Consider the following 23,269-nt stretch of genomic DNA (forward strand, 5'->3'; position numbering starts at 1 on the left):
TATGTTGCCTTGAATTAGGACTATGGTGCAGAAAGGAACAAGCTGAACCTTTAAAATCCTCCTTTTTTCATATCAGACTCAAAAACGGGCATCATGTATGAGACTCATTTTACGGGCGACCATTCTGGAGACCTCACTGATGTTGGATTTAGACCTAAGACTCACAGAAATGGGACGGCGAACTGGAGTCAGAAAAATCTGGATTTTGCCCTACTTTGCCTGGGGAACCTACAAGAACCGTTTAACTCTCTTCAAACAAAGGGACCAGTAAGATGTGTGATAGTTCACTCGAGAAAAGCGCTGCCAATCCCAGGCACCCGGCGACCGGACTCCCGAGGTAGCAAGCACGGTGCTGGATTCCTGACAGTCTGCCATTCCCCGGAGAGGCGGAGGGGGCAGGTATCCTCGGCGATCCTCCCTGCGGTCACAAGGCTAAGAACCGCGGAGTGACTGGACTCGGCCTGGCCCGCGCGCCCGGGCCGCTCAGGGTCAGCTCGGGCGGGCGCCAGGGGAGCGCGCGGGCTCGGAAGCCGGTGCCGGGGCTTTAACGTGCCGCGCCGCACGGGAAGGCAGGCCGGCTGGGCCGGCGGAACTTTTGTCATTCAAACCGTCGTCCGGCCCGGGGCCTGGGCTTTGTTCAGTCACTCGCGAGGCCTGGGCGCGCGGGCGGAGGCGGCGCTTCCTCCACTCGGAGGCGGGAGGCTCGGCCGCGGACCGCCGGCGACGCACGAGCAGGTCTGGGAGGGGCGCGGGCGACGAGCGGCGCGCGGCGGAGCGGGCGGCGGCCAGCGGTGGGCGAGGCCGGTGACCCAACAGAGCTGCGGGCCGCGGGGACCCCGCCCGCCCGGCTCGGGCACACGCCGCAGGTCCCCCGGCGGGCAGCTCGTGCCGCGCTCCGCACGCTCGGCGCCAGGGCGCCTCTAGCCACGGGTGGGAGCGCGCCTCGGGGCCGGGCCGGCCGGGCGCGGGAGGCGGGCGGCGGGCAGCGGGCGGCGGGCGGCGCGCGGGCGGGCGGGCGTACGGGAGCCGCCGCCGCAGGCCCGGGCCTCGGCCCGCCCCGCGCGCGCCCCCGCCGGCCCGCGCGCGCCCACCGGCTCTCTACTTGAGCGGCTCGCGGAGCGGGATCCCGGGAGACGAGGAGGCGGGGGCGAGCACAAGATGGCGGGTACGTGGCCCCAGTTCCCCGGGCGGCGGCGGCGGCGACGGCGGCGGCTCCCCGCGCTCGGCAGTGCCCGGGAGAGGCCGGCGCGGGGAGGCGCCGCCGGGCGGGCGGCGGGCGGCTGGGGCGCGGCGCCGGCCCGGGACGCTGACCCGGCCTTTCTTCTCTCCCCCGGCGCAGACCTCTCCCTGCTCCAGGAGGACCTGCCGGAGGACGCGGACGGACGTGAGTGGCGGGTGGCCTGGCAGCCCCGGAGGGCGGCGGGCGAGCGGGCGGACTCGGGACCCCGCCGCGCTGGGGAGCACCCGCGTGGTCGGACCTCGGCCGCCGCCCGCAGGCTCGGGCCGCGGGGCGGCTGTTGGGGAAGCAGAAGCCCGTGGGGCGGAGGCCGGAGAGGGGACATGGGTGTGTTTTTCCTGAGTGTCTTCCGCACCCTCGCCCCGATGAAGGAGGCGGCGGGTGCCGGGAGGTGTTTCCGCAAGGCTCGGGGGGCTGTGCGGCGTGCGGTGCTCGGCCCGCCCTCGGGGGTTCCCTCGCCCTAGTGTGTGCTGGTTACATACCTGTGTTGTACTTGACCTCTGAGCCGTTTCGGGTCCCCACCACCACCACTCACTCACACATTTGATTTCCGATTTTCGGGGAGGTTAGTAGGTGTGACCTTGGCAGGATGCAGTGACTAGGTTCAGAGAGCAGCTTTTTAAAATTGGGAGTGTTCAAAGCTCATTCTGGTACTTAAATGCTAAAATTGCAGGTTTCCGTTGAGATATTAAAGTTTTTAAAGAGTTGACTCTTTTTGTACATTAAAAAACAAAAAACAAAACCCAGTCAGCTTGTGGACATTGTTTCCATGTGGTGAAGGAAATGAGTTATTTAGAAAGATATCTTTCATTTTGAGTGTGTTTTGTGTTTTTCTAAGCTTCAGAAAATAATGGTGGTTGGAGACAGAAAAGACTATGACTTAGCTAACTTTATATGGGAAGAAGTTGTGAATTACACTTAAGTAGAAATGCTTTCTACTCGTGTTAATGTTTGCAGATAGAGTGACTGGTGGAAAATGCATTTTAGGAATAAAGTGTGCACAAAATGTTATTAAGTGTAGTTCATGGGAGATCTGAAACCAAGAAATATGCAGAGTTGAGCTGGTTGCTGTGATACAAGAGCTGTCTGGTGAGGGGAGAGAGCCTGCCTGGACTGGGGAGTGTGATTTCATACCTGTTCCGGTAATCCAGAGATGCCTTCGCGAAAATTGCTCTTACAAATGCTATGCAGATAGTCAGTAGCATTGTCTGATAGGATTTTCTTTACTCCACTTAAATTCCTGTTCTGAGCAATGGGAGGTGTTGCCTTGAGAAAGTGCCTTAGTCAGCACTTCTGTTGATATGATGTAACAACATGGCCAAAGGCAACTTGAGAAGAGGTTTGTGGCTCGTATTCTTCCTTATTGCAGTTCATCATCTTCATCATGAGGGCCGGAATCTGGAACTGGAAGCTGATGCAGAGGCCATGGAGGGCGCTGCTTAGTTGTTTGTTCCTCCTGGCTCACTCAGCCTGCTCTCTCAAAAGCACCCAGGATCCAGAGATGGCACTACCAACAACAGGCTAGGTCCTCCCAACAAGGGTCCCTAAGAAAATGCCCCCCCCCCCGGATTGCCTAGGGCAAGATAAAGAGGTTTCCTCCTCAGGTGACTCGACCCTTGTTAACTTGATATAACACAAACCAGCACAGAAGGCTTCTCTAAAGAGTATTTTTAAAGCAAGCAGTCCTAGCAGACCTACCTGTTGCTAAATCTGCTCGGGGACGGACACGGGTGCTCTCCTTAAGTCGTTGTCTTTAGGGAGCAGTAGCACGGTAAAGCACAGCTTCTGCATATAGCTTTTTCTCCCTTAGCTCACTTCAATTGGCTTAGTATGTATAATCAAAGCACCTATTGATTTTAGATCTCTCCCAAGGTTAGGATTGGAGATGTTGCCCAGATGGTAATTTTGAGGCCGGAGCCTCTTGTTCTTATAAAGTGTACGTCTTTGTGTCTGGCTGTGCCTCGGACTGGTCTCAGTCTGTCTGGGGGGAATCAGGATCTTGGTACTCAGGTGGGCAAGGAGTTGGAGAAAAATGACAGACACTGACACAGAGAGAGTGCTGTATCTGAATGTAATTTCTCAAAGCGAGCATCAGACTTATATTACAGAAGAAAAAAAAGAAGTTAGGTGACACATGAGCCAAGGTACATTGAAGTTATCTGACACAAAACAGAGAAATGCATACATAAAGATTGACAGGAACCAGGCAGTGTTTACAACTGAGTTAAAAGGCAGGCCTTTCTAAAGTCAGCCCTTAAGGAGCCAGGTGAGGATTTCACACCCTAGTCACAGTTTATGCTATTCCTCTGAGCCTTGTGAGAGCTTGTGCCAGGGGGTTCTGCTCTTGCTGGCCTTTTCATGAATAATGCAATACTGTAGTTCCTCCTTAAACCACAACCCTCCTCCTCCCTAGGCCATTGTAAATACCTATGCATATGGGAGTGACTTGGCTGCTCTTGTGTCTGTAGGGAATCTCCATTTGTCAGAGGAGTTCACCAACTATCTTCTAATATGTTATGTACTCTGCTACACCTGGCTGTAATGAGGATTTTAAGTTAACTATTTTGAACTAGCCCTGAGATTTTTTTAGCTGTTATCCAGTAAAATACTGCAAGAAAGCATGCAAGACGCTCCACACTATCACAGGGACAAATCTGGTTATGGGACACCAGAGACTCTTCCAGGAGACCAGTTTCCATGAACCTTTTTGCCTCAGGAATGCGGCCAAGCTTTTGGACTTGAAACGCAGACTTCACTGGAGTGGGTGTGGCGTGGCTGTAGAAGAAACATCTGAATATTTGTTCCTTTGAGTCAGGGACCGTGCACCCCGGAAGAAGGTGTAGTGCAGTCTCTGCTTGGCTGTTGGGGAACACAGTCTGGAAGGAAGTATTTCACAGTAAGCTGGGGTAGGCTGGGTCCGAAGGAGAACGGGTCACCTCTTGAGCCCTCTAGTGGTTTATAGGCAGCTCTCAAGAGTGCTGTCAGGAAAGGTGTCAGCTGCCTGTTGCAGTCTTGGTAATGGGCACTTTGGATCCACTAGGATAGTTCACTTATCACTGTTATGCCTCTGTCTTGTCATTGAGACAGGTGTAAAAACCCCTACTTTATGTCATCATTCATGCCCTAACACGAACTGGTATGTGTGACAGGACTGCTATGAGTCGTGAGCAAACATGGCTTCAAGAAGCAGAGAAGGGTGTATGGCATTGACAGTATGGAGTCTGTACTTAAAAAGGTTGCTGAATGCTTGCAGTTTAACTTTAAGGCTTAGTTCTCTGTTCAGTTTAGGTTAAAACATTTGACGGCACAAATAATTGATTAGCTATTTATAATTTGGTTGAAGACATTCTTAGACTAATTGCTGTTTTTTTTCAGTTGCTGAAGTTTAACAGGTAAATACCTTTACTCACAGTGTTCAAAATACGGAGTTTTGTTGACTCCGTTGGTCTCTGGTGAAAGGAGAAAGAATGAGGAGAGACCCTAACTCTAGTGCACACATGGAGCGCATGAGGGTTGGTAACGAGGTACAAAGGCTGTTCACACCCTGGAGCAGTGGTTCTCACTGCTGTTCTCACTGCTGTTCACACCCTGGAGCAGTGGTTCTCACAGCCTCCCTGAGGCTGCCGCCCCTATTACAGCCCCCAACCATAACAAGTTTTGTTGCTACTTCATAACTGCAATTTTGCTACCGTTATGAATTGTAATACAAATAAATATCTTTGTTTCCTGGTGGTCTTAGGTGATCCCTGTTAAAGGGTTGGTTGTTCAATCCCAAAGGGATAGTGATCCACAGGTTAAGAGACGTCCTAGAGATGAGGGCAGTAGAGGGCCTGGGGACTGTGAAACACACAACTCCGGCTGCCCTTCCTAGTGAACTGACCAGCTTGTGAGGGTGACTTTCTCTTTTATGGAGGGCAGCCAGAGTTTGCCCAGAGTCCTCCCTGTACCAGCTGGGTCCCCTCATGATAGGGAGAACATGATTTTGCTGTCAGGCCGTAGAATCTTGGTTGTCTTTTCTAGATAAGTGGCGTAGGCTGTGTTGGAAGGGAGGGTAACTCCTCAGTGCCCAGGGAGACAGAGAGAGGACATAGTGGGAACCAGATCTTCACCAAGGGTATCACAAGGTCTTATAATTTGTTTCAAGTCCCAAAGTCTGTCTAGAATTTGTAGAGTGGTAGAAAGAACTGACCAAAGACGGGTTTGGCTGATACCTTTGGAGAAAAAAACTCCGTCAGTCTTAATAACTGAAAGATGTATGTATTGCATCATTTATGAAAAGACCACAAAGGTAAATATAGTTATTTGAAAATATTAAAATTAACCTCAGGAGAGTAGTAAAATATTTTATGTTTGAAAGTTTTCAGTACTATATTGTGTAAATATTCAAGTGAAGACAAACAAGCGACTCCGTTTGAGTAGCTGTCTCAGCAGATTTCAGAGAAAAACCCTTTGTAATTTTGATTATCGTGATTAATGAGTGGAGTTAGTACAGACTTTTAGAGAAGCGCTTCAGCATTTCACTGTCAGTTTTCCAAAGCTATAGTTGGGTGTTGCTGAGTTTCTGGGATGGATAAGCTAGGGCCCACTGAGAGATACAGAGCTTCCCTGTGGGTGCTTGGGTAAAACGTAAGCCAGTAAAGTAACACACTTCGGATCTTAATCAAAGACTGGTGCTACTTGGTAGTTTCCAGTAGCTCAGAGACAGACATTCTTCCACCATGCTGTGTGGTCATCTGGTTCTGATGACGCCCACCCTAGCCACAGAACTCCCCAAGTGCGGATGGAACTTGAACTAGGCCTTTTTTTCTTTTTTAATACACACACAGACACACACGTGTGTGTGTGTGTATTGTATTTGGGCTGGAGAGGTGGCTCAGAAGTTAAAGAGCATCCTGCTCTTTCAGAGGACCCAGGCTCAATTCTCAGCACCCACTTGGTGACTCACTTGGCTGTAAATCCAGTTGCAGGGAATCCAAAACCACCTTCAGACCGTCATGGCCACCTGGCGTGCTGGTACAGAACACCTAGACACATAAATTCCAATAAATAAAATGTGTGATTTAGAGGTTCTCTAGTTCATCGCCTAGTTTACAGCATAATAGCTGTATAGACAATTTGTAGTACGACTCGGCCTGAAACTCTTTTGAAAGTTAATCTAGATGACACCTTGGATTTGTTTACATAGCGTGCTTTGGAGCTGGGGGATCTGGCTCAGTGTTTGCTTACTCCTGTGTTAACCATGACAAAGCTCGATGCTGAGCTTTGAAGCTGGGTGTGCTGTGTACCGTTTCTCAGTGTCCATTCCTGAGGGTTTAGAGTCTATCCACATGACTTTGGGGCTTGTGGGGACTGTTAAAGCAGAGGACAGAGATGCTGGTCTAGAAGGGCTGTATTTCCTTGGCTGTCTTTTTTTTTTTTTTTTTATCTTTTTATTGGTAAGTTGTGTGTGTGTGTGTGTGTGTGTGTGTGTGCGCGCGTGCATGTGCTTATGAGTGCAAGTGTCTGTAGAGGCCAGAGACACCATCTCCCGGGAGCATTTCTGATTGCTTTTGAAACCAACCCTCCCAAGGGTCCCCAGAGGGAAGGCTTGGCAGCTGCATGGGGCTCTGTCTAGTAGCGGTCAGGGAGTCTGTGGGAGGGGCCTCTCTGGAAAGGAGGATCTGTGCTGTTCAGTGAGCTGGACTTGAAAGAGCACCTTGGCTAGTTTTGGTAGGAGCTGGCGAGGTGGGGGAGCAGTTAAGAGTGTTCACTGCTGTTGCAAAGGCCTGGGTTTAGTTCCCAGCACCCATGTCATGGCTCCCAGCCACTTGGCTGTAACTCCAGTTCCAGGGACTCCAACCTCAGCCTCCATGAGCTCTGTAATACACATGTGGTGCACGGAAATCCACATGGGCTCACTTTGCTTGTCTATTCAAAACGAAAAAATTTATATTTGCTTATTGAACTGTTGTATCTTAATATTCTCTCATATTTTAAAGTAAAACTATTTTATCCTTCTTTGGTAAGCCTTTTTTGCCATCAGCTATTTGAGTTAGATGTCCCTAAAGTTGAGTTGGGCTTTGCTTTGCTTTTGTCTTGTGTCTGAGACTAAATCTAACTTAACATCTAGGGTACAAGGGTCGGGGATCCATCTTTGGGAGCTTGGCCTCGGTCTGAAAGCTTGGTGGAAAGTGAGACAGGAAGGGTGACAGGCTTCCAGTGGTCACCTCAGGCGCCCTCCAAACCCATCCAATCCTTCTTGGCTCAGAGGTGTCATAGCTTCTTCGCTCCCTGGAGCTCTGAGCAGGTTGGCATTCAGCAGTTACCACACAGGCTCTTTAAGTATCCCTTGTGTAGGAAGACACACATTAGGGCTTCTTAAGCTCTTAGGCCCCACCTCTTACTCTTGACAGTTTCCGTCAAGTTCCTGGGCTTTTCTTAGCAGTTTGTAAGCCGGCTTTGCCTGTTGTCTTGCCCACCTTTTTGTTGGGTTTTCTTCTTGAGCTCTGCGGATCCCTTCATTATATGTTGTAGATGTATAATGTACGGATATAGGTAGATATATAATGTATGGATATAAGTCCTTTTTCAGACATGGGTTGTAGCTGTGTTCTGTCTTGTCGTTGCCCTCTCAGCATATTTGGAAGAGGAAACATTGTGAATTTTGGTGTTTATCATTTTCTCACAGATGCCCTGTATCAGGTGAAATTTTCTGAAGTTTATTGAGTTTTTTGGAAACTAGAAATAAGTTTTAGATTTTTGTCACATGATAAGATTTTCACTATGATTTGTTGTTTTTTTGTTTTTTTGTTGTTGTTGTTTTTGGTTTTTCGAGACAGGGTTTCTCTGTATCGCCCTGGCTGTCCTGGAACTCACTCTGTAGACCAGGCTGGTCTCGAACGCAGAAATCCGCCTGCCTCTGCTTCCCGAGTGCTGCGATTAAAGGTGTGCGCCACCACACCCGGCTTTTGTTGATTATTTTAAAAAACCGCTATTTCAGGGTGAAAATGTAAACTTACACAAAAGCAGATGAACTCTCGTGTTCCCTTCACCCAGCTGTAGGTCTCACTCACCCTCTGCTGTGTGTACTTCTGAGGGAAGGGAGAGGAGGAAGGCAGGGCCTGGGCAAGTCAGCCATTACAAATGTTACTGCTGAGCTACACCTTTATAGTCACAGCCAAATCTTGTCTTAGTCAGGGTTTCTATTCCTGGACAAAACATCATGACCAAGAAGCAAGTTGGGGAGGAAAGGGTTTATTCAGCTTACACTTCCATACTGCTGTTGATCACCAAAGGAAGTCAGGACTGGAACTCAAACAGGTCAGGAAGCAGGAGCTGATGCAGAGGCCATGGAGGGATGCTGCTTACTGTCTTGTCTCCCCTGGCTTGCTCAGCCTGCTCTTTTATAGAACCCAAGACTGCCAGCCCAGAGATGGTCCCACCCACAAGGGGCCTTTCCCCCTTGATCACTAATTGAGAAAATGCCTTACAGTTGGATCTCATGGAGGCCTTTCCCCAACTGAAGCTCCTTTCTCTGTGATAACCCCAGCCTGTGTCAAGTTTACACATAAAACCAGCCAGTACAACCATTTTTACATGTAAATATGTCATTTGTCTTGGTAGAAATAACTCATTTGTTTAACACTTGACTTTTTGAGAATTGATGGTAATTTGGACCTGGGTTTGTTCACATTTTTTTATTTAAACTACCCATGGAAAAAATGATTAGTAACCAAAGTAATTAGGTTAATAAGACAGTGGGGGAGGATGTCTTCTCACTGCGAGAAAGCAATGGGAGACCCATTCTCTGTGAGTCCCACTTGGCAGCTACGCTTCTCTGCCCAGCAGCAGTTAGAAAGTGTGGCCTTGGTGACTCACTTTCTAACATACAGTTTCCAGTATCCCTAGGGGATTGGGTCCATAACCCCAGTACCAAATACTGCTTGTTTGGCATATGAGGGAGTCCCTTTACCAAATGGCATCTTTGCTTATAGCTTATGCATTACTGAGTGATCTCTATATGTCTTATATTATCTAATACAGATAGTAGTTGTGTTATTTAGGGAATCATAACCAAAAAGTGTGTATGTGTTCAGTATAGAAGCAAGCTCCTCTCCCTACATTTAGTTATATACAAGGATGACAAATCTGTGGACATGGAAGGTCCATGGAGTCACAGGCTAGGGCTGGAAGATAAGGAGTTAGAGGCCACTCTAGGGTATACAACAGCAAGTAAGTGCTGGACCCAGGCTTTACGGTGAGATACATCAGTGGTAAAGGCCGGTAAGCCCAGCGACCTGAGTTAGTCTCCAGGAGAGAATCATGTACATACAAAAATCAATGAAGAATGTAGAAAAAGTTTTTTTTTTTTTTTAAATCCCAGAATTACAGGAGTCACCTGTGTGCTGTGCCACAGGGACATTAGGTCAATTACTCATAAAGCCATTCCACAGTACAACATGTCAGTTAGGAAGTCATTGTGTCCATTCCACGGGGCAGTGTGTCAGTTACAAAGCCATTCTATAGGCCAGTGTGTCAGTTACTCAAACCCTCAATGGCTTGGCGCTTCAGTGACTTTAGTGTGTTCTAGTAATGCCTTGCATACTGTTGCAGAGCACACATTCAAACTTGGCTTCTCTGTTGCTGGTGTGTAAGGATTAAGTCATGTGCTTTTCATATTTGCCTCTTTATACTATTGGGCTAGTCAGTGGTAGAACACTTGCCTAGCATTTGCAAGTGTTCTGGTTCCATTCCCAGTGCATGCAGTACACACACACACACACACACACACACACGCGCGCGCGCGCGCCTGGTGCACACATTTAATCCCTACATAGAGGCAAATGGATCTCTCGATTTTGAGGCCTGTCTGGTCTACATAATGAGTTTTACAACAGCGAGAGCTACATAGTAGAATATCTCAAATATAGATAAAATTAATATTCTTCCCCCCAAAAGTGGCTTAGTTATGTTTTTGCTCCATCACTAGGTTGTCACTGGAAAGTTGTAAAATGGATCAGATGGTATAAGCAGTAGGTTTCCTTAGCCTGTGGCTGCTTTTGTTCCTGCCCAGATCTGCCCTGACAAATACGTATTAACATACATGTTTTCCTGTAACATTTTATTTATACAAGTTGAGCTAGAACTGTTTTGGCTTGCTGGCTGTAAAACACTTTTTTATTTTTACCCATAGTTGAGACCCAACACATAGACGGCCTGTGATATCTTGGATAAATCTGCCGAGATAGACCTTTACTTTTCTGAGCAATCTAAAGAAGGCCAAAATCCTTATTTGTTTCATATGATTTAGTTTAAAATTAAACTTAGTAGTTTTAAGTCTTCACTCTCACACAAAAAGTAGCAGAAATACAGTGAGTTTCTGACATGAAACTCCATTGCTAATATTCTTCCAATTGGCTCTGCCTTCTACATAATTATACAGATATAGACAACATACAGTATATGTTCTAATCTTAATTTCCACAGTGAGCCGTTTGAGGATAAACTGTTACATTTAGTCCTTGTGTCCTAAGAGCAAAGGTATTCTTTACTAGATATAGTCACTTCACTCTGAAAAATTTTGCATCTGTAGAATTATGTTGTGTATGTGTAGTGCATACTGAAATGGCTTCAGGTCCAGTACTGCCCATCCTCCATGGAACTGTTGTGACTAATTGAAATTCACACAGTGTACATGTCATGTCTTTGTGTTTTCCCCATTTCCCTCCTGTGATGCTACATATATATATACTTTATTTCTCAGTGTAGTTTACCTGGTTCATTTTAGACAAGGTTTCTATATAATGTAAGCTGGCTAGAGCTTAAGTAGCCCAGTAGACCTCAGACTTGGAATCTTGCAGCCTTTGGTTCTAGAGTGCTGATCACAGGCTCTGCCCAGAGACACTGAGGTTTAGAAGGGTACGCTGGTTGGTTGTTTTTTTGACTTCTTTCTAGTTAATTTTTGCTTTTTTTTTGGCAAGTCAGTGGTGTGGTAATCTTGTGTCTCAGCACTGTTGCCCTAAGGGCAGCCTCTGTTTCTTCTGGTGGTGAAGTAATGCCTGCCAGATTTCATACTGTGAAGATGTGGGTTTCCTCTTGGAATGAGCGAAGGAATGATGGTGGCAGTGGCACTGTCCTGTCCCGGGGCTGACTTCACCCTGCAGTATAGGGTAGACTGACTGTGTCCTGCATCCACTCCGGTGTCCTAGTCATGGAACCATCTGGCAATCTGCTCTGCAGGGCCTTGGCCCCATGTTCCGTTATGGTGTGTTTGCTAAAATATGTTGAAGTCCATTTATTTTTATAATAATTTCATACGTGGGCTGGCGAGATGGCTCAGTGGTTAAGAGCGCCGACTGTTCTTCCGAAGGTCCCGAGTTCAAATCCCAGCAACCACATGTTGGCTCACAACCATCCATAACGAAATCTGATGCCCTCTTCTGGAGTATCTGAGGACAGCTACAGTGTACTTACATAAAATCAATAAATAAATCTTTAAAAAAATTTTCATACGTATTAGAGTTCTCTAGAAGAATAGAACTGAGAGAATATATATGCATATATGTGTGGTGTGTGTGTGGTGTGTGTGTGTGAAATTTATAGAGTGTGACTTATTAGGCTGTGATCCAGTTATTGGATATTAGACAATGGCTGTGTACCAATGGAAGGGCTAAGAATTTAAAAGTTGTTGCCTGGTTCCCTGTCACCCCTCTCCCACTCACCTTTCTCTTTGTAACTAGTCCTCCTCCTCCTCCTCTATGCCTTTTGGGGCAATAGCGAATTGAATTCAGGGTTGCTTATATGAGCAAGGGCACAGTTATTTGCAGGACTCTGGAGCCCACACCATGGCCTCAGCTCTGTAAAAGAAGCCTGCCCCTCCCCACGCATCCCACCCCTCCCCACGCATCCCACCCCCTCCCCACGCATCCCACCCCTCCCCACGCATCCCATCCCCTCCCCACGCATCCCATCCCCTCCCCCACGCATCCCACCCCTGTGACCTTTAACTGCAGTGCTTTCTTAGATGGGCTGACGCTCTCTTGAGATCGACTTTCCTACCCTAGCGACTGTTAACTACCTCTAAAATCCTTAGGGAAGGGTGGGGCCTTGTAAGCTCCTTCCCTCCATAACAGAACTCTGACAGGCCCAGGCCTGTGTGGATGTAGTCGCACCTGCTGTGAGTTTGAGTGAAATGGCCGCGTCATGTCTGGAGGACAGCATCCACAACACTCCTCCCCTTCATCTAGACCAGAAAAGGCATTGTGCCTGTGATGGCTATTCCTGGTTGTCAAGTTGACTACATCTGGAGTGAACTACAATCCAGAAATGGAGGACACTTGATCTTGAGGTATAGTGGCCATGAAAAGTTTAGGTCCAGGCAAGGCCCATGCCTTAAATCCCAGGAGACAGGCAAGCAGATCTCACAAGTTCAAGGCCAGCCTGAGACAGAGTAAATTCTAAGTAAAGATAAGCTTAGGTCAGGTGGAGGTGTGGTGGTACACAGCTTCAGTCTGGGCCATACATACCTTCTCTGGAGGCCTACATAAGGACACTGGAGAAGGGAGTTCGCTCTTCTTCATCTGCTTGCACTTGCCAGCACACCTGCTGGAACCCACTTCCACAGAAGACCAGCGGAAAGACCCAGCCTCTTGGGACTGAGAAATGGCTAGATTTTTGCTTCCCATTCACAGCTGACTTGCTGGGTTAGTTGGACTGTGGACTGTAAGTCATCACAGTAATTTCCCTTAATATGTAGACATTCCATACGTTGTGTGACTCTAGAGACCCCTGAGCAGTACATCACCTGACTGGAGTTAACGGCGGCTGCCCTTCACTTGAAGATGGTGCTGGGAACTGAGTTTGGGCCTCTAGGAGAGAAAACGTGTTCTTTACTGCTTCTCCGTTTCTCAGGCTCAGGGTCTGCATTCTTACTACTGCTTTTTCTGGTCTTCAAATGTAAACAATTGCTAATAAAGTGTTCCACACCTAATCATACAGTCAGCCCTGTCCGGGAAACGAATGCATTTTGAATAGAGTTGCTTCTTCTCCGTTGACTCAGTTTGTGTCATGTTGACAAAAATCGTTGCCTTTTCTTAGGGTTTGTTTGTTTTTGTTTTTATGTATGTATGTGAGTACACTGTGGCTGTCTTCAGATACCAAAAGAGGGCATCAGGTCCCATTACGGATGGTTGTGAGCTACCATGTGGTTTCTGGGAATTGAACTCAGGTCCTCTGGAAGAGCAGTCAGTGCTCTTAACCACTGAACCGTCTCTCCAGCCCCTTGCTTTTTTGTTTTGTTTTGTTTTTTAAGATTTCCATTGGCTTTTCAATAGAAAATTATTTACTGATTGTAATGGTCAACATTTTTTTTTTTTTTTTGGTTTTTCGAGACAGGGTTTCTCGGTGTAGCCCTGGCTGTCCTGGAACTCACTCTGTAGACCAGGCTGGCCTCGAACTCAGAAATTCGCCTGCCTCTGCCTCCCGAGTGCTGGGATTAAAGGCGTGCGCCACCACGCCCGGCTTGATGATCAACATTAATAAAGAGCAATAATGAAAACTAAAATATTTTAAGTTGCATGATTAAAGAAAATACAAATTGTGTGTGTGTGTCTGTCTGTGTGTTGGTATTCTATGCATGTTTGTGCATGTATGCAAGTGTGTGGAGATTTTCTGAGGTGAGATTTCCCACTAAACCTGGGTCTCACTGTTGACTGGCTGGCTAGCAGCCGCCCCGCTCAGCACCGTGGTGACAGATGACAGTGACTGCACTGGCTTTGTGCGCGTGCTCGGGAATCTCAGCGTGGCAAGCAGCTGAGCCCTAGTCTTCTCTTCAGCCCAGAACTTCACATTTTAGGCTTCTCTTTGTTACCAAGAAACAAAATCTTTTTTTTTGTTGTTGTTTTGGTTTGGTTTTGATTTTTTGAGACAGGGTTTCTCTGTATAGCTCTGGCTGTCCTGGAACTCACTTTGTAGACCAGGCTGGCCTCGAGCTCAGAAATTCGCCTGCCTGGGATTAAAGGCGTGCGCTACCACGCCAGGCTCAAGAAACAAAATTGTAAGCATAAAAGCATATTGGGACAAAATTCTGTGGTAAGAACGGAAAGTGATCACAAAGGAAGAAGAAACTGTGTAAAATTGCTTGCTGAGTGGATTTCTTCCTTTTTTGAGAAGGACCATTTATTTAGAGGACAGGATGCCTTTAAGTGATCCATGAGAGTGGGTAATATGAACTCATTCCAGATTCAAATTAATGATTTGAGCACACCCACCAGATCAACTAGGAAAGTATTTACACACAGTGCAATAATATTAAAACGAATCGCCTCCCTGTGTGTGATTTTATTTTATTTTATTTTTTTTGCTGAGTGTATTTCTTCTGTGTCAGTTTCTTTACACAACTGAGAATGGGCACCTCTCACTTCTGTGCTGACAATAGCTGCAGATTTGACATCTCAGGCTTTTGCACTGAGGCAGGTTTGGGCTAGCTTGGTGTTGGCTGTCTGGGTCTTTACATAGTATCCTGGAACTCACTAGATAGACCAGGCTGGCCTTCAGCTCGGAGCCCCACCTACCTCCTCCGCCTCACACTGTCTGTGTTTAAAATGAGCATCATCTTTTGGATTTTTTGCTAAGAAGGACTTCTCTATTCTGTTTCTCAGGCTCCAATCACATCTTCCACCAAGAAAGGGCTTCATTTCCGTATCAAGCCTTCTAGAAGAGTTTGTGGGTGCCCATGTGCACATGTGCATTTTTAGCTGTGTACCTCAGGTATACCTTTATGCCTGTTTTTAAAAATCAGTTGGTCCCTCCCTGCCACTATATAGTGTAGGTCCTATTCTACTTGCTGGTTTCATAGGATAAATGGAAACTTAACACAGAAGGAACATTGAAAATTCAATCTCTAGAAACAGTTCCAAAAGCAGAGTTGTGGAGTGGGGAAGTCTGTTGATGGGCTCTGTCAGACACTTTATAGCCAAGGAATGTCATTGTTGGTGCCTGACAGTCTTGGCAGCTCAGTGTGGTGTTGCACACCTGTATTCCCAATCAGGGAGGATCATTGTAAGTACAAGACACAGTTGGGCCACTCTGTAAATGATAAACACTACTCTAATTAAACAATTGGTCTAGTCGAGCTAGGTAGCTTATACGTAGCAGAGCACGAGAGATGAGCCTAGGCCTGGTTTAGATTTCCCACTTCTTTCTCAGTTTTTAACTTTTATATTTTAGAGACTACTTTTCTTAAAAAGCTGAAGATTAGGTTGTTTTCAACTACTTTGTATTTCTTTTGTGTGTAGGGAGGTGGGAGTCAGCAGGGGGTGGGTGCTGTTTGTAACTTTGTGTTTTTATACAGAGAAGTGTTCCATTGTGAACAGAAAGTCTCTTCATGATCCAGGATTAGAAGGATGTATGTGCTTAATTTAACTTACAGTGGGCAGCAGTTTTCAGTGGGCTTAGAACTAGGAATGGCTAGGTTCCCATCGAGATTCCACTCTATGGTTAGAACACATTTAGCCCCGGTTGGCCTCAACCTCATAACCCTCCTGCCTCGGCCTCAACCTCATAACCCTCCTGCCTCAGCCTCCCAAGTGCTGGGACCCCCAGGGCAGTCTGTACATAGTTAAGTTTGAGATCAGCTGGCTTACATGGCGAGATGGTCTCAAAAAAGAGAAAGGAAAGAAAGAGGCTCTGGTTAACAGACAGTAGCCCAGCGCTGCCCTTGCCTGGTAATCTATTCCTTTAACTAATATAGTCCATTTTTAGGTGGAGTGATGGTTGCTTGTTGGACTTAGGGCTGGTATTTTTCTGTTTGTTTTATTACTTTTTGCTTACTCCTTTCCTAAGTTCCTTTCATATTAAGTATTTTCTGATAAATCCATTTTTATTCCTGTGTTTTTCTCTGGTTATACCTTTTTGTATGTTTCAAAGATTATTCCCAGAATTGTAATTTTCTTCTTTAATTTGTGTTATCTTCAATTGAGAGGTAAGGTACTAGGCTGAGTATAGCTTAGTGCTTGCCTCCTGGGATTGAGGCCTGGAACTTCCAGCACTTTAAACAAAACGGTCAGAGAGGGCTTCTGGGTAAGACACTTCCTGACACCCCGAGTCCCAGTCAGAACCCACGTGGTGGAAGGAGAGAACTGACTTGTATCACATGTGCTGTGACACCTGCATATATACCCACAGGCACATGCCCCTGTACATGCTATGATAGAAACTTAGTGTGCTACTTCAATAAGCTGTAAAAACCTTGTAGTAAACCTAACCTTTGCATTTACATAACACCTTGATGCTGGGGCGGGAGGTTGTTATTGTTTTTTTTTGTTTGTTTTGTTTTTTTTAAGACAAGGTTTCTCTGTGTAGCCCTGGCTGTCCTGAAACTTACTCTGTAGATCAGGCTGGCCTTGAACTCAGAAATTTGCCTACCTCTGCCTCCCAAGTGCTGGGATTAAAGACATGTGCCACCTCTGCCCTGCAATGTTGTTTTATTTAAAGATACCAGTACTGTGTATATATGGTGTGTGTGTCTGTGTGAGTGTGTATATATATACACACATATGTACAGACTTTTTTTTCAGCAGCAGTGATAGGTTTTAAACAATTTTAGTGACATTTTCGTATGTGTCTATTACATATGACATAGATATATGCATACATATATCATATGTTCTCTGCTTGTATTATGGGTTTGGTTTTTTTTTTTTTTTTTTTTTTTGAGACAAGGTTTCTCTGTATAGTTCTGCCATGTTGTAGAGCAGACTAGCCTTGACTGAGTTTCTCATTATAACCTGTGGCAAGAGCATTTGCAGTGTGGGCAGGGTAAGATTTAAGTCAGTTTTAAGTCATCTGTAGTCAAAGCTTTATGGTCTTCATTAAGATGAAATCTATAGTCAAGAATGGATGAAAAAGTAGGTGTGGTAACATGCTTACAATTCCAGTATTTAGAATGCTGAGGCAGGAGGACTGTGGGTTAGGCCAGCTGGGGCACAGAGTGAGATCCTGTTTGAAAAGTTGAGTGTGGGGTTGGGGTGGGGACCTTTAAATAGACTAGGGAAGATAACTCAGGCCAGAGTGACACCCTTCCTGGGGCCACAATAGTAGATGTAGAAGTGAGCCTTCCATCAGTGTCTGTGCCAGAGGGGAGGGAGCACCCTTTTTATGGACATGTGGCCCCCCGTGACTGATAGAAGGATGATAAAAGATAGGAGCAGATATGGCTCTGTAATCCTCTAAGGGTGTGCCTTTCAGATGTGGCTGTTTGATGTATGTCTACATTTAAATTAACAAGGATATTTATCAAAATAGATGTCTATAGGCCTCATTCTAGACTTGCATAATCAATATCTGAGTATATGATCTAGGAATGTGCATTTTAGATAATTCTCCATGCTGGTCTTAAGCGCAGTGACGTTTAACAATAGCTGCTACCAGAGTCTTCCCTGCTTTTCCCACCTTTTATGAACCAGAATCATGTTTATCTGTGAACCCATGTGAGACTCTGATGAAACAGTTTGGTCATAGTCATAGAATTCTAGAGCCTGCATAAGGTGCCTGACAAGACCATGCCAGCTCAGCAGCCTGACAGTATGAAGGGGAAGACTGACGGCAAATAAGTGTCCAGTGGCTTCTACAGTTCTTTAGTTCACGATGAATAAGGTACCTTATGATTATAGAGTAGAAATGATGTGAAATTTTTCTGCACTAAGTAATTATTTCTATATGGCTTAGTGTTGGTTTTTAAACCCAGTTTGAAGTCTGTCTTTTAATAGACATATTTAGCTCATTTACAACTGGTTCCTAATTATAATATAGTTGGGTTTAAATTCCTCTCTGGCTCTTCTGTCTGCGGGTTCTGTGTCTCTCTCACTGCTTTTATATTTTTCCTTCTTTCCTTTGGGCTATTTATGGGCTTTATTATTTATTCATCTTTGATTTTTAAATATAGCAGTTGTTTTCAGGTTTATACATTGGTGTTTTAATTCTGGCTGGGACCCTGGCCTCACTAGTGTGTCTCATGCAGCAGTGTACCTGTGTTGCTGTCTTGGTGTGTTAGGTGGATGTGTGTACTTTGTGCTGTGTTGTCTGGGAGTGCCATGTGTTAGGTGTGTCTGTGTACCCACTGTATGCACTACTGGTTTCACCCCACACATTTTTGCTTCGCATTTCAGACCTAATACCTTTGTCTACTTATCCAGTTCCCGATAGCTTTGTTCCTCCACGAAGATCCCATCCTTTTATTACGTCTCCTACGAAATGTGTGCACGCTGCCATCAGTATTTGCATGCTTGAGAAAACCTTAGTTGACAGGTTTCTGGCTGTTGAGTTGATCTTTTCTTTCTCTTTAAAAATAGAGTTATGTGTATGAGTGTGTAGTGTGCGTGTATGTATGTGTACCACATGCATGCAGTGTTGGCAGACTAGAGAGGGTGTCAGATTCTCTGTACCTGCAGTTAGTTGTTGACCTGAGTGCTTTGGGAGAGCAGCGAGGGCTCTCAAACATGGGGCCGTGTTTTTTAGCCCTCCACCTCCATCTTTGTCAGGATTTTAAGGTTGTTGCTTTCCTGTCTTCTTATTCTGTTTTTATGTAAAATGAGTCCTCTCTAGTCTAAAAGACTCTGACTATTGTAAGCTGTCCCATTATATTTTAGATAAGTATATTTTCTTTATGGTTTTTGCTAATGGGATTCATTGAGCCTATGGATTAGTAGTTTTCATTAAATTTGGATTTTTCTAGGGTTTACTATATATTCAAATATAATTTTTTTTAAAGATCTGATTATTTTTATGTATATGAGTACAATGTCGCTGCCTATTACAGATGGTTGTGAGCCACCATATGGTTGCTGGGAATTGAACTCAGGACCTCTGGAAGAGCAGCCTGAACTCTTAACCACTGAGCTGTCATCTCTCCAGCCCTGTTCAAATATTCTTATATTCCCCCTTTTTCCTTTGGAGATATCACACATGTTTATATTAGAATGTCTGGGGCTGGAGAGATGGCTCAGCAGTTAAGAGCACGGACTGCTCTTCTAGAAGTCCTGAGTTCAATTCCCAGCAACAACATGGTGGCTCACAACCATCCGTAATGGGACCCAGTTCTGGTCTGTCTGAAGACAGTTACAGTGTACTCATATAAATTAATAAATAAACAAGTAAATCTAAAAAAAAAAATGTCTGACATTTTCCTTTGGTTGAATGATACTCTAGTCTGCTATGTTTATTTTTTGTTTCATTTTTAATGCTATTTTTTGAAGATCCCCATTAATTTCTTTTGTATTTCATTGATCTGACCTAGTGTGGTTTTCTTCTCGTTGTTTTTTTCCCTTCACCTGAAAGTCAGGGATTTTTGAATATTTATATTCCTTTCCTCCCTGTCCCCTACCCAAGTGTTGTGCCTGTAGGTGTGCACTGCTGTGCTTAGGTGTGTATTGCATGTCCAGCCCAAGCTGCACTTCACACATGCGGCACACTTGGATCGTTTCTGTGTCCCTGTCTACTGATTCTGTCTTTGTTGTGAGTCTGTAATCAGTACTACGGGAATCTTGCTTTAGAGTCTAAGTAGTTACCTGAATAGTCTGACCCTGTGTGCTTACCTGGGAAGCCCTGGAGAATTCTCTCGTTAGGTGGCCTGAGTAGTAGACTTGCAATATCCAGTGTGACAGAGACTTAGTAGGAGTCCTCTCTTGATCAGACTGTTTAGTTTCCCTCTACCCTTCAGCTCTCAGCATGGTGTAGTCGGTCCCCTCCCACAGCTGCTGCAGATCTGCCTGGAGTGTGGACAGATGTGCGGCTGTAGTGAGTGTTTTAACACAGACTTGTCTCAGCCTTAACTCTTCACATAAGTATTTTTCATGGTTTGTTTTCTTAACATAAGCCTAGTAGTTGACATAGGAGTATTTAATATTTGTCTAGTGAATATAAATACTAATTATAGTTTGTAGTTCTTCTCTAGTAAATAAAGCCAAACACTTCCGCTTTGGTGTCTTTATTATAGAATTGACTAACTCAGTGTTCCCCTTCCTGTGTTTTCTTCACCAGCTGTTAGTGTTCTCTGTGAGCATGGAAATTTGAGGTTCTTTGTTGGTTGGTTGGTTTTGTTTTGTTTTGAGACAGGATCTCGCCATGTAAGCCCAGTCTGTCTTAGAACTCATTATGTAGATCAGATCAGGCTGGTCTCAAACTCAGAGTTCTGCCTGCCTCTGCCTCCCAAGTGCTGGAGCCATTATGTGAGCTAAATATTTAAAAAAGTTTTGATGTTTTTGTTTTGGGTTTTGTTTTGTTGTTTGTTTGTTTGTTTGTTTGTTTTTGAGACAGTAGGGTTTCTCTGTGTAGCCCTGGCTGTCCCACACTTAATCTGTAGACCTGGTTGGTTTCAAATTCATAGAGATGCAGAGATCCACCTGCCTCTGCCCCCTGCAAGCTGTGTGCCACTGCAGCAGGGCTGAAGTCTAGTCACTGAATGCCTTTGCGCTAGTCTCTGGAGCCACTGACTGTGTGCTCCTAGAGGCCAGTAAGACTGGGTGGAGAAAGGAGGCCTGTCCCTGAGGTGGTGCTGGGGTGATTTTATGGTATTTGTACTGCTGTAGAAGCAGGCACTGCTTCGGCAGGCAGGGCCCTTGGAGTTTCAGCGCACTATAAGGATATTTCTGATGTCTCTGCTAGTTGATGTGGATGACTACAGCTCAGAGTCTGATGTGATTATTATACCTTCAGCCCTGGACTTCGTCTCACAAGATGAAATGTTGACACCCTTGGGGAGGCTGGACAAGTATGCTGCAAGTGAGAACGTATTTAACAGGTACGTGGGTCCTCCTCAGTAGGGGCACAGTCGCCCACCCCAGAGGAGGTGGCAGGTGCAGTCAGGCCCCAGCTTCAGCCTGATTGATCTGTATTGCATTTGTCCTCCACGACCCTGGTGGGTTGCTGGGTTAATTGATTACTATCCCGTGGGTTATTGGGGACTGTATCATTCTTCTGCCAGCTGGTGTGATGCGCTTCCTGCCAGTCATTCCTCTGGAATCTCAAGTCTCTGTTGAATTTCTTTGACTGTAGATAACAGAGCTCATCATAGGAGATACGACTTTTAACGTAACGAATGTGCTTTACCACTCCTGTGATGAGACGATAATTGAAGTGAAAATTGAGTCACTAAAATTTCCTAATTATTTGGATAAAGCTTAAAAAAAATTGGTAATAACCTTATCAGTAAAATCATTACCAAATTTTGCTTTTTAGAAATTACAGATTTAGTATGTGACTTGCAGTAAGAAAAACTGTCTTTATGAGACATAAGGATTCTGTATTTTGAATTCTAAATAACAGGTACTAGTGGCACTGAACACTATCTGACTTTCTCCTGTAGACAAATGGTGGCCCGGAGTTTGCTGGATACTCTGAGGGAAGTCTGCGATGATGAGAGAGACTGCATTGCTGTCTTGGAAAGAATTAGCCGATTAGCTGATGACTCCGGTATGTGTCTACAGAGAGACAGCACATTGTTTCTAGAAAGGCTTTTGCCACTGAACCTGTCTTTCTAAGCTACTGGAGAGACGAGATAGAAGATTTCCCAAGACCTTGGCAAGTGACCCCACCTCTAACCCCAACACTCTGGAAGAGCTTGTGTTCCAAAGCTATTCCGTACTACACAGAGAGATCCTTTCTCCCCCCCCCCCCAAATTCTTTTTTGAAAGGAAATTATTAACTTACTAGTTCTATGTGAAAAAAAAATCCAGTTTACATATGTCCATTTACTTAATTTTGGAAATTTCTCATCAGTATAAATGTAAGAAATTAGGTTACTTCTGTGATTTATGTTAACATAACCATTTTTAAATTATTTAGAGTAAATTGGAAGAAGTGGAAAGGGCTTTAAATGTTTGTGGGAAAATAATACTTCCTGTCTGATTTACATGAAAAACATGGATTGATCGCTCTTGGTTTTGCTTTGGTCTCTCTGTGTAGCCCTAGCTGTTCTGGAACTCTCTGTATAGACCAAGTTGGCCTTGAACTCACAAAGATCCTCCTGCCTCTACTTCCTGAGTACTGGGATTAAAGCGGCATGCTGGTATGCCTGTAAAATAAAAATTAGTTTATTGTTCAAAGACAGGAGCGTTTTTTTTTAAAGAAAGAGGTAAATTTAAGCCTGGTGTGGTGGCTCATGTTGGCAGTATTAACTCTTAAAAGACCAAAGTGAGAGGATTACTTTAGTTTGAAACCAGTTTGGTTTTTAGCATAGTAAATTCCTGCTAGTCTATCAAGAGGTAGGGAGTGAACTTAATTTGAAAATTAGACAATAATAATGTGATAATGTTTTTTTTTTTTTTTTTTAAAGATTTATTTATTTATTATATGTAAGTACACTGTAGCTGTCTCCAGACACTCCAGAAGAGGGCATCAGATCTTGTTACAGATGGTTGTGAGCCACCATGTGGTTGCTGGGATTTGAACTCCAGACCTTCGGAAGAGCAGTCGGGTGCTCTTACCCACTGAGCCATCTCACCAGCCCATGATAATGTTTTTTTAAGATGTGTTGTTTTTTAATTGTGGTACAATAAACATAATATAGAATATGCTATTTTAAAGCAATGTATGTGTGGTGTGTGCATGTACATGTGTGCAGAGGTCAAAGGAAGGTGTCAGGTCCTGCTGTATGACTGCCTATTCCCATGGCACAGGGTTTCCTACTGGACCTAGAACTGGCTGTCTGGGAGGAATACTGCACAGCAAGTTCCTAGGGACTGCCTGTCGCCTCGGGCTCTCAGTGCTGGGCCACGAGGGTCACCCCCATGTCCACAGGAGTGTCGACGATCAGAGCTTGGGTCTCCTACTTGCTAACTCCCCAGTCATTTCTTTATGTGTATCAGTACACTGTAGCTGTCTTCAGACACACCAGAAGAGGGCATCAGGTCCTGTTACAGGTGGTTGTGAGCCACCATGTGGTTGCCGGGAACTGAACTCAGGACCTCTGGAAGAGCAGTCAGTGCTCTTAACCTCTGAGCCATATCTCCAACCCTCCAATAGGAGGTTTTAAGCACGTGTATATACTTGAATTTACAA

At 45.3% G+C, this 23,269-nt stretch overlaps 1 protein-coding gene across 14 annotated transcripts in view; it reads left to right on the forward strand.

The window, feature by feature from the left end:
- Positions 1-258: 258 nt before the first annotated feature.
- Ppp4r1 (protein phosphatase 4, regulatory subunit 1) overlaps positions 259-23,269 on the forward strand; it is a 59,384-nt gene continuing 36,373 nt past the window's right edge. For 2 of the 14 annotated variants that reach the window (NR_104465.1, NM_146081.2), the window contains exons 1-4: positions 1,071-1,165; positions 1,340-1,384; positions 20,876-21,011; positions 21,576-21,682. Coding sequence is in view for 9 of the 14 variants with exons in the window: in NM_146081.2 (NP_666193.2) it covers positions 1,159-1,165; positions 1,340-1,384; positions 20,876-21,011; positions 21,576-21,682 (295 nt within the window). In the remaining 5 variants the exon portion in view is untranslated. The other 12 variants (NR_152099.1, NM_001114131.1, XM_006524889.4 and 9 more) reach the window with 11 other exon arrangements.

This window comes from Mus musculus, chromosome 17 (assembly GCF_000001635.26).
Source record: "Mus musculus strain C57BL/6J chromosome 17, GRCm38.p6 C57BL/6J".
Lineage (NCBI taxonomy): Eukaryota > Metazoa > Chordata > Mammalia > Rodentia > Muridae > Mus > Mus musculus.